Here is an 11,433-nt window from a genome sequence, read left to right as displayed (position 1 = left end):
TCACTACTTAAACCTAGCATTCAACTCGGATCAGTAAGTATAATTTTATTTATTTGTGATTTTCTCTATTATCTTTTTTTTTTTATGTTTTCATTAAAATATGTTTTCTAGTATTCTATATGTAAATATACCCTGTATGTGTGTATGTGTGTATCTATGTATATTTATTTATTTATTATTATTTTTATTTTTTTTGCAAGTATCATTTAATATAGTATTATTATTTATTGTAAGTATCATTTAAAGGTATATTTATATGTATATGTGATATGTATTCTAAGTTAAAATATTTATGTACTTAATACCCTACCTCCTGCTTTTTACTATTTCCATACACAGTGGGTTGCCTGGAAGAGATCACTCTTTAGTGATAAGGTCGCCTTCTGTGCTGGTCTAGTTTTAAGTTTTTATTTTTAAGGTTTATTTGTATACCAGTACAATAAAGAGTTAAATAAATAAATAAATAAATAAATTCAGCTTACCTTTAAATAAGAATAATCTTCGTTTATACCTTCCTTCATCACTATAAAAAAACTAAAAGATACAAAAAATAGTCGGGCCTGCACTCACTTGCAGGTAGCGCTCCCAGGGGCGGTCGAGCGGGTGCGGCGGCGCCAGCGCGGCGGCGAGCAGCGCGGCCGGCAGCGCGGCGCCCGCCCGCTCCGCCGCGTCGCTCAGCGCGCCCGCCAGCCGCGCCGCCGCGTCCCCCGCCGCGCCCCCGGCGCCCCCGGCGCCCGCCGCACCCCCCGCGCCCCCCGCCGCCGCGCCCAGCACGCCGCGCGCCGTCTCCGCCAGCGGCAGGATCTCCTCGCACTCGCACTCGCCTTGCTGCCGATACACTCACACCTTCAGTATGATGGCTTGCAATTGTATTAAAATAGACAGCTACTAGGATATTATATCTTGTCACTGTGTTAAATCAAAGCTATGAAGGTTCAAAAGTGCCTCTATAAGAAGTCTCATTAGAGCAACAAATTTTAAGTTTGAGTTTATAAAGCGAACATAAGGTTATGCATATATTTCTAAAGCGCATGCGTTCGGTAAAGTTAAGTTCTTTGACACGTCACCCGCAGAGACGTGCGGCAAGTCGCGCGATGCGTGCGCAGCGCCAGCAGCACGCAGTCGGCGAAGCGGTCGAGCAGGCGGGCGCGGCGGCGGGCCGCGCGGGGCGGCGGGGGCAGCGGCGGCCACTCGGGCGCCGCGTCCTCGCGCTCGGGCGCCGCGTCCAGCAGGTGGCGCCACACGGCCAGGCACCCGCCTACGCTCTGCGCTCGACAGCTCTCGCCAACTAGCATGCTGACGGCGGCCTGAAAAAAGAGCATAAAATTCAAATTTCTTTATTTTTCGTTGTCGTTTTTTGCTCAACGCCCTAAAAGCGTCCCCGCTGTTCGATTTTTGTCAGGTCAGTTAGTAATATCTTATTTTAAATTTGGTAACCAACTGGTTTGGTCAATTGTAACGTGCTCAATAAAATTCAGAATGTAACAATACCCTAGCAAGGTGCAGTGGCGCAGCGAGAATGGCGCGGGCGAGCAGGCGCGCCCCCGTGTCCCCCTCCCGCGCCCCCGTGTCCCCCTCCCGCGCCCTCGTGTCATCTTCCTGCACCCCCGCCAGCGCCGCGCGCAACAGCTCCTCGCTGCCGAACACCCCGTTTTCGATGCACCATGCTATCTATTTGCATAAAAAATATCAATTTCTACCATATGATTGAGTAATTTACACACCTTAGATGTCGCGACAAGATGTATGAAAAACAAACGCGCTTCAATAACCACACAATAGTAGCGCGTATCTATGAACGCGTACTCATCATAATGAGGTAATGCGGTAAGGGTCGATAAATAATTTAAGAAAATTATTACGTTTGCGTTAAAATAACTGGGTAAAAATAAAAAGAAGAGACTACGAGTCATACATACGAGTAACATATCTCGGTGATTGGCGCGTCCGTCCCGCAGGCGCCTCTCCAGCGCGGGCACGTGCACGTGGTCGAGCGGCTCGAGCGCGCCGCACAGCGCGGCCGCCCGCAGCGCCGTCACCCGCGCCGCGCCTTCGCCGCCCGATATGTGCGGCAACAGCTCCCTTTCCATTATTTCCTAAAACGCATATCGACGATCGAAGGAATACAGCGCTACAATATAAAAATCCATCGAATATCAAAGGAGATGGGGAAGCACACCTGCAGCTGGCGAGAGTCGAGCGTGTGCGGGAGCTGCGCGTAGAGCTGCAGCAGCGCGCGGCGCGCGGGCGCGGCGGCGGCGCGGCCCCACAGCGCGGCGCGGAGCTGCGCGCGCGGCGCCAGCTGCTCGCGGAACAGCGCCGCGTGCGCGCACAGCACGCGCGTGGCCGCTGCCATGCACGCAATACAATTAAACAAACTTGCAACTTGCCACAGATTAACATATTGGGTGATCGCCTACCTATATGTTGTATATGATAATACAACATACAGGTAGGCGATCACCTATGGCAGTGTGTGAACTCAAATTTCGGGCACTCCTTTAAAAACTTAAAAGTAAACAAAATCATTTCTCAATAATTTCTAAATAATTATGTATTGCCGTAAGTATTATATATATCGTGTTACGTTTTAAATGTTGCGTGTTATGCGTTTCCTCTGATATATGAAGTGTTGCGTGTTACCGTACTTGAGAATCCTTACACTTGTTTACTAATGTAAATAATAGACAGTGAAGATGATTGTTTTTGCGCGGATTGACTACATACCTATTTATTAATTCTTATACTGTTTTACCTATTATAATACGCCACATAGCAGACGTTACTTAAGACGAAACGGCCGGTACCCCCGCAATCATGTGCACAACTAAAAGAACCGGCGTTCGCTTCCATGTAAAATAAAATTGAACCGTAAACAGCTAGAAAAATACAAGACAAATTTAGTAAAAATTGGGGTTTTTCGTTTTGGTGGGAATGTGAAACCTTGCTCGCAGCGCGGCAGCAGCGCGGCGCGCGCCACGTGCTCGGCGAAGAGCGCCAGCTCGGCGCACGGCAGGTCGGCGCCGAAGTGGCGCAGCAGCCCGCCCGCGCCCGCCGCCGCCGCGCCCCGCGCCGCGCCCTGCCGGCACACACACCTTGCCAGTCGCTCGCCTCTAGTCTCGCCCATTCCAATGTCGAATATACAGGGAGACGCTGACGCCTGACGCCTGACTTATTCGATTAAAAATGCCGCTCAGCAATCAATTATTTAAGGGTACCCAAAGTGTAAAACGGGTCTCTGTTATATACTGAAACCGCCGTTTGCCTGTTTATCACGAGGCTGTATCAAATGAACTGTGATTCTGGACAGTTAACATTTTCACAAAGAAAAAAATCTAAATTAAGCAAAGGTCGGAAAAATTCATAAATAGGATGGGTTGGGTTGTTGGGACCTTGAGCGTAAACCCTTCGTGTCGTGAGTCCGATTCGCACTTAACCATTTCTTTTACTGGTGGCTATAAACATTGAACAAGCAAGGTACAAATTGGAGATTCGCCACATTCTATTTATTTATCCGACCGAGCTAAACTATTTAAAAACTTTACAACATAAATACACTTACAGTAAGTTTATTCGAATCGAGCATATTAAGAAAAATACGCCAAACTTTAGGCACATCATCTGACACTAAATAGGGATGGTATTCACATATGGCACCTGTAAAATATTTCATTATAAGTTCACAAAAATAACTCAATGATAACATAAAAATTATTCAGCAAATTTTTAAATAGGCAAATGACTTGGAATGAGAAGTGAGCCAATTGAATTGGCATACACACTCATGAATGACTTATGCCAACTGATATAGTATTTACCAACTAGCAGGGCAAGAGGTGCTCTACACACAGAGCTCTCCTCGAGGGCAGCCAGGTGTCGTGCAAAATTTAGACCAGCAGCGGAACTGTATTTGCAGATACTTGTGAGACAGGTCAGGGCATGCTGGCGAGCTATTGCGTCATACGGTAGGGAGCACACCTGGAGATAACGATTTATACCTATATCATATAATTCTAAACACGTTAAAATTGTACATCATCATTCAATAGGAAATAATTTGTAAACCTGAACAATATGATGGTAGTAGTCATGTGGGATGCTGTGGTTCTGAACCAGGTAGCTCAAAAGCTTCAGAGCTTCTATAACACACTTGGCCCATCCTTCCTCATTGCGCTTTCTTGACATTACATCCAGTAAATACACTGGCTGATGGAGTAAAGTTGATACCATCCATTCTGTACAAAATAAATATCTACGTGAATATTTTGCTTCCCTTTTCTTCCTCAATAATATTTATAGAAGACTGATAGGCTAGACTAGTATGTGGTAGTCGAGCACGCTTCAGCACGAATTGGGCCAGCTCGCACCAGGGAAGTACCACACCCCCACAGAAGACCGGCGTGAAATAGCATTCTGCTGTGTTTCGTTCGGTGAGTGGGGGAACCGGAGGCCCATATCCTTTTCCTTACCCTTCCCAGTCCTTTCCATAATTCCTATAGCCAATCCTTTCTTAATCCCTTCCCAAAAAGTCGGTAATCTATTTGTAGAGGTGTAAGGTCTGCAATAGACCTTATGCCTCTCCAAATGTTCATGAGTGGTGGTAGAGCTTTCCATTAGGCGTCCCACCAGCTCCATTGCCGACTGTATCATAAAAAAAAAACAAGAAAAATAGGCACGCATACATTATTGTTCATGCATATCCAATTGGTTTACAGCTTATCATTTATTTTCACTTAAATGTTAATAGATATTCTTCCAAAGTAAATCTATTGAAAAGGATATGACTGAAACTCAAAGCAGTTTCTTCAGAGTAAAGCCACCAAAAAACTCTGTTGTTGCTCTCAGAAAATGACATCAAATATTAATTTGACAATTTTTTTTTATTTATACAGATATTATGCTAGAGAACTGTTCAGTGGTTATCGACCGACAATTATTCATTCTGCATTTTGATGATTCAAAAGAGTTTCTGAGAATCTTGTTGAATAAATAAATGTTGAAGTCTGAGTATTCACTGTTCTTTTATGATATGATACATATTCCCAATGGGACTCTATAAGGGTTCAGGCCACAAACCACCACGCTGGTCAAGCGCGGGTGTGCAGATGTCACATGTCGTTATACTTTTAAGTCTTGGACATGTGGTTTCCTCACATTTTCCTTCACAGCGAAGGTTTTGGAAAATTCCTGTCCCTTCCCTGTCCATTCCTTTTTTCCAGTCGTCAATCTTTTCCCTTTTAAAAGTGGGTAGCGCATTCAGGTTATGGGCGGTGGTGCTTGTTTACCATCAGGCGAACTATAAGCTCAGTTGTAATGTTTATGGCATAAAAACCAATGTATTCATGATTGTACCTGTACCGCGAACCCTGTAACTTCTATACAAGTATTTACTACATGACCAATATATAAATTGGACTAAAACGTGTTATAATAAATTAAATCTCTATGAAGCAAGAATAATTACTGTACCGATTTCAAAATCAGCCAAATCTTCAGCAAGTACTAAAGATGCATCGGACAGAACTTTTGAAAAATTGTCACTATCGTCATAGCTCTCATAATTTTCGATCAACTCTTCCCACACATCCATATTTTTCTTGTTTCTTAAATGTAGTATATACAAGAAATGTTATGAATCAAAAAACCAGACCGTTTAGTTTGAACGCGGTTTGAGTGAGTGAGTTTAATAAATGTCAAAATCAGCTGTTCAAACTTCAAAATGTACTATCCATATGAACAGCCATTGACATAGATTATACAGACACTTTTTTATTTATTTTTTTACTCTTCAACAAAAATTGTACAGGAAATTAAGTACATATAAGTATGTACAATTTGTTGGGTGGCCTTATCACTCAGAAGTGATATCTTCTAAGGCAACCCGGGCAAAAGGTAACAAGCATTAATAGAGTACTGGCGGGTCGAGAAACAAAATCGCATTATAACGTACAACGTACAACATATACATAATATAATACATTCATATACACATACACAAATACATAACACAAATATGTACAACATTATCATATATACATATAAATCAAATTAAATATTAATTTCAAACATATAAAGGAGACTTAGGATTCGAATATAATAAAATAAATACCAACTAAATACATACACATACACAAATTACTGAGCCAATCTAGGAAGGGAAAGGAAGTGTTGACGTACTAGATTCTTAAACTGCGAGGCATTCTGAGCTTGTCGGACTGTTAGTGGCAGAGAATTCCATAAATTTAAAGTAGTTGCTGCAAAGGACCGGGTATAGAAATTAGTACGTCGGTTCGAAACTCGCAGGATAAGCCTATTTTCAGAGCGAAGAGAATAGTTTTTACTGTGCAAGAATGAAAAATTGGACTTTAGGTAAGTGGGAGTCGAAGGATCAAAAAGGATACGGAACAGTAAATGCAAACAGTGTAGATCCCGGCGAAGACAGATTAGAAGCCACTTGAGCTTTTTTCTATAGTAGGAAACATGGTCATATTTCCGTAGGCCGAAAATAAACCTTATACGGAAATTTTGGAGATGCTCAAGTCAAAGTCAAGGTCAGGAAGGCATGCATCAGCGTAATCAGCGTAATAGGAAGGAGAAGGGACTGTACTAACGTAATTTTAGTAGGAATGGGCAAAAAGTTGCGAAGCCGCCGCAGCGCAGAGGAGGCAGCATAAATCCTTCGGCTAATTTCCTGGACATGAGGTGACCAGGATAAAGCTTGATCAAACAATACACCTAAATTTTTGACTACCTTTTTATAAGGCAAAATAACACCACCGATCTTGATGCTTGGTAAAATACCCCAGTCGATTTCCGAAATTAGATAAGGACTACCGATTATTATTTGGTTTTTGTCGGATTTACTAATAGGCTGAAATCGTTACACCAACTAATTATGGCAGCTAATTGGGCATTAGAAAATTGTATTGCCTTAGGTAAGTCAACAAGCGTGGACTGGGTATATATCTGTTAATCGTCAGCATACATATGGTACAGAGACGTCAACCGGGAACATAAGGAATTAATGAAGATGGAGAAGAGGAGAGGAGAGAGAACGCCGCCCTGTGGAACACCGTTAAAGACAGCACACCATGGTGAATGTTTGTATCCCACCACAATACGCCACCTCCGGCCATGCAAGTAGGTATGGAACCAGTCAATCACCGAAGGAGAGAAGTCAATCACACGCAACAGACCCAGTAGTATATCGAAGTCAACAGTTGTGAAAGCGTTGTTGATATCTAAAAGAGAAATTTCTGTGAGCTGTTTATAATATGACCACAGAGTAAGAACTAGTCAGTACAATATGACACCGTTGCGCAGCATGTAAATAGCAAAGACGATATACTACGTTCACAGACTTGGCAAACCTCGACAAGGTCCCACAAATTCAAACGTGTGGATGAATTAAATGTTTGGTTGACTTGCCTTGGCTTGTAAGTGCTTGTCGCCGATCCAACCACGTTTGCGAAACATCCACATGTTTGTGTCCCTTTAATAAAATGTTAACTAAAATAAGTGAAAAAAGATGATTGAACAGCGATATTTTACGGTTTATAGAAGTTTACCAAAGTGAACCCCGTATTTGGAACCCTAAATATAAAAAAAAGTGATTGCTCCACGGTTGGCTCAATGAAATTTAAAAAAATTCTGTGAAAGATTTACATGAATTCTTAAAAAAATCCACCGTCGCTAATTGTTCCTTGACTACCCATATCTACGAAAATTTATTTATAATTGCTATCAACTAATGCCATAAGAACTATGCTGATAGTTTTTTTATAGTTGCAATATTCAGTTTCATTTTATCAATTTTATCATCTACCGTTCTTTCTCGAATTTTACGATTAATTTTCGCTATTGCTTCTTTTTATAACAAAAATAGGTTAATTCAAAAATTACAGCCGACAAAAGCGCAACGTCCGTTATGCTTGCCCCTTCAGAACATACAAACTCTTTCGCAAGCATGTGAATCATAGATTATATACACTTATATACTGGTAGTGTGAATGGTGAAGTTGTTTTCCCCAAGTCAAGCCAAACGTTTGCGTAGGTTTGAAGCTTGCGACAATCGGCAAGTCTGTGGATGCCGCATTAGACTATTGATTAGATATATAGATAGACTTAAGATTGCAATTTCCTTATAGCGGAAGCTTCCGATAACAGGCCTCCTATTGGTAGTATTTATTTTTTCTGACATTTTGTTATCCCAACGAAATTGTAGAAATGGTAGAAAAATTTATACTTTTTTTATGATTTACTAAAACGAATGACTCACAACCTTTGAAACATAATCTTCCTTTGAGGCATAATCCCTGCAACCAATAGGAAAGACGTTGCATTTTGAAAATGATTTACATCTATATTTGTGTGTATGTATATATTATTACATGTGTACTTTTATATACTCTTTATGCTCTTCCCTACTCCTATCCTCTACTTTAACTTCTCTCAGTGCAACCGGTTGTCTGGAAGAAATCGCTATTTAGCGATAAGATCCGCCATTTGTAATAAAGTCCCCTAGGATAAGTCTCAATGTGTAATTTTTCCAGAGCAATAAAGTATAATAAATAAATAAATAAAAATAAATGATTCATTGCGTAATCGCAGAGTGTCGGTACTAAGTCGGTAAGCATAGTAATATTAAACTACTCTTTGGTCAGTAGTATCAATTCAATACATAAAAGGTATTTAATTAATGATAGATAATAAATGTGCGCGCGTGTATTAGGTCTCACTGACAGCTGATGGTTGGCTCGTGGATCGTATCCAATCATACGTAAAGTCATAAAAAGCGTCATACTACACTTTCTTACAATGAAAGAAATTTTGCAATCTACGCGAGAATATTCAAATCTATTTTCCCCAACTCAGTGAACATCTATCAAGACGCGCACAAAAAAAAGAAATATTCAAATATAAATAATGTACTCTACATTGTAATTTCTTGTACTCTACATTATTTTTGGCAAGGTGAAACTAGTATATGGCAACAATGACACTTGGCGGCAGTGTTCCCAACTTAGGGGTTTTCCCCCCAAATTTAGGGAGTAAATTAGTGGAATGGGATTTTTTTTAGGGTTTTATATGTTTAGGGGTATTTTTAGGGTTTTTCTGAATACATAATATTCTGAATATAATAGAACTATCCAATGCAATAATCAATTAAATTTATTCCTAGTGCAATTATTATTTCTAGTGCAATTATATTCTGCAATATACCTACTCTGCAATATTTACCTACTCTGTGGGTAAATGAAATTAAAAGGTAAAAGGTAAAAGAATATTACTTATTATATTATTTTGATTGAATATTATTTTTTAGGGTATTTCGAAATAATTGACGCAGTTTTAGGGGGTTTTGACTTAGAGTTAGGGGTAAATATTTCTGAGAGTTGGTAACACTGCTTGGCGGCCATTGTTTTTTGTTCGTGACTCATTTTCACTTCATTCGTGATTCGACAAACGACTTCGCTGCATTGCGCTTGGTGCAGCTGATTTTTATTTAAGACGGGCGTCGTCACAGTTCTTTTTGTGACTGTTTTTGAACGTTAGCGTTTCCTTGTTTGAAGTACTGTGCTTCCACAATCATGGCTCGGACTGGAATAATTTTGTCTTTAGCGTGTCTATTTTTAGCAGGCCTGGTTCCATCAGAAGCACAAAGTAAGTACATTTATCATTCTTAATTCCACCCAACTGGTTGGCCTCGTTTAAATTAATGTTTAGCTCATTGGTGAATGATATTTTGAGGAAATAACTTGCATGCGCTTTGTGCTGCGGATCGATACAGAAAGGTTCATCATTACTTATTGGATGATGTCATATTGGTGTCACTTCAATTATTGCATCCTCCATTTACTGTAGTTGCCCATTTTTATGGCTTCCTATTTCCAATTTTACTTCAAAGGAGATATGACGATCTACTAATTTACTTGTTTTATTTATGTAAGGGTTGTAATCACAATGCCTATAATTAGAGTTTTAGATAATCTCTTTTGAAGGTTTAGGTTTTGTGTCTTCAATTAAAAATTAAGTTTACGAATAATCATTATAGTTGCAAAACAAGAAATGATCATTATGTGTGCATATTAATCCATTTGCAATTTAAAATTAAATTTCACCAAAGCAATGATATTGATCATCTTTGGTAATAATTTTATTCAACTGAGGTCCCAAAAATGAATGTGATTCTCTCTATCAATACACTGTTCAAGCATTGTTTTTGCCTTAATATTTGATATCTTCTTGGGAATTCCACCAATTGGCTTGATTTATTTTTTTGTTTGATAGAGACTTGTTGTCATTTAATCCTTTTTTGGAATTTGGAGTTGTCAGTTGAATTTGGGGTGGACATTGGTGACCTTTTTTGTTAGGTATACTGATAGACTTATTAAATATTGCATATCATTAAAATAATTTTTCTCTTAATAGAATTTTGTTACAATGTTTGCCAATGCTTTCCTAAACTTTGTCTTATGCTTTATCCATGGGAGTGTAATAGACAGGGAAACTAGTTATATCTATTTTTAATTATGTACTTTGAAGTTATTGCAAGTCATATATGAATCTATAAATAATGCTAGAAAATTGTACATCCATGATAGTATATGTTTTAATGTAATGTTACTAGTAACACTTAACTGATTAAGTCAAACTATATTTATTTCTTGTATATTATATCTAACATGGTGGCCTTAGAGTTTATCAAGGCTTTCATTAGATAGCTAAGTTAAAAATTACATAATGATTTTGATCGATTAGGGAACACTTAATAGTAAAAAAATAATTAAATTATATACAAAATACTTAAGTATAACACACTTTTGCTGCTTGGATGAAAATAATTAGGACAAGATTGATACAGACAAAAAAGGAAGACAGTGTTTCTGTTATATTTACATCTAATACCCAGGAAAAACTTTGTAATGAACATCATCCAATTGCAGGTATTAATATTTACTATTTATTTTATGACAAGGAATAGGATTATAAATCTTTAACAAAACATAATGTAATAAATGTTTGAAATGTTGATTTAGCGGTGTATACCACTATCTCACACAGTTGGTTATCAGCACAGCTATCTGAAATCTTAGCAAACACCGCAGTAATTTGTATTTGTGTTACTGCAGTGACGTCTACTACTTATCACTATTTTCAATGACAACAGAGATACCCAGCTTTTAATTACTCTATTATAATTTTCATGTTATGATAGTAAAGTTACATCTTATCCTCTTTTCTTATTTCTTAGCTTATTATATATAACTTTTTTTAATGTATGTATATATATATATATATTGCGTAAACATTATGGAAGTTCAAAGTAGCGTATTTTCAGAGCTAGGACTTTTTGGTGGGACTTATTTGACAGGTTTATTTTAATTTAGGTATTGGATCAAAAATGAAACTTGTTTGACACCAAAAATTGTT

General features: G+C 39.0%; 2 protein-coding genes across 2 annotated transcripts in view; one reads left to right on the top strand and one right to left on the bottom strand.

The window, feature by feature from the left end:
* Nucleotides 1-5,673, bottom strand: part of LOC119831960 — a 15,516-nt gene extending 9,843 nt beyond the window's left edge. The window contains exons 1-10 of the mRNA XM_038355530.1: nt 5,470-5,673; nt 4,066-4,235; nt 3,819-3,978; nt 3,563-3,657; nt 2,944-3,079; nt 2,180-2,349; nt 1,920-2,096; nt 1,492-1,671; nt 1,068-1,307; nt 571-828 (exon numbers count right to left, since the gene is read on the bottom strand). Coding sequence (XP_038211458.1) covers nt 571-828; nt 1,068-1,307; nt 1,492-1,671; nt 1,920-2,096; nt 2,180-2,349; nt 2,944-3,079; nt 3,563-3,657; nt 3,819-3,978; nt 4,066-4,235; nt 5,470-5,590 — 1,707 coding nt within the window. The 5' untranslated portion in view covers nt 5,591-5,673. The remainder of the gene's footprint in view (nt 1-570; nt 829-1,067; nt 1,308-1,491; nt 1,672-1,919; nt 2,097-2,179; nt 2,350-2,943; nt 3,080-3,562; nt 3,658-3,818; nt 3,979-4,065; nt 4,236-5,469) is intronic.
* Nucleotides 5,674-9,412: 3,739 nt separating this feature from the next.
* LOC119831660 (basigin) overlaps nt 9,413-11,433 on the top strand; it is a 7,289-nt gene continuing 5,268 nt past the window's right edge. Inside the window, exon 1 of the mRNA XM_038355106.1 lies at nt 9,413-9,663. Coding sequence (XP_038211034.1) covers nt 9,591-9,663 — 73 coding nt within the window. The 5' untranslated portion in view covers nt 9,413-9,590. The remainder of the gene's footprint in view (nt 9,664-11,433) is intronic.

Source organism: Zerene cesonia, chromosome 14, assembly GCF_012273895.1.
Source record: "Zerene cesonia ecotype Mississippi chromosome 14, Zerene_cesonia_1.1, whole genome shotgun sequence".
Taxonomy (NCBI): Eukaryota; Metazoa; Arthropoda; class Insecta; order Lepidoptera; family Pieridae; genus Zerene; species Zerene cesonia.
The sequence above is the reverse complement of the archived record's forward strand: the minus strand, read 5'-3'. Positions and strand labels throughout refer to the sequence as shown.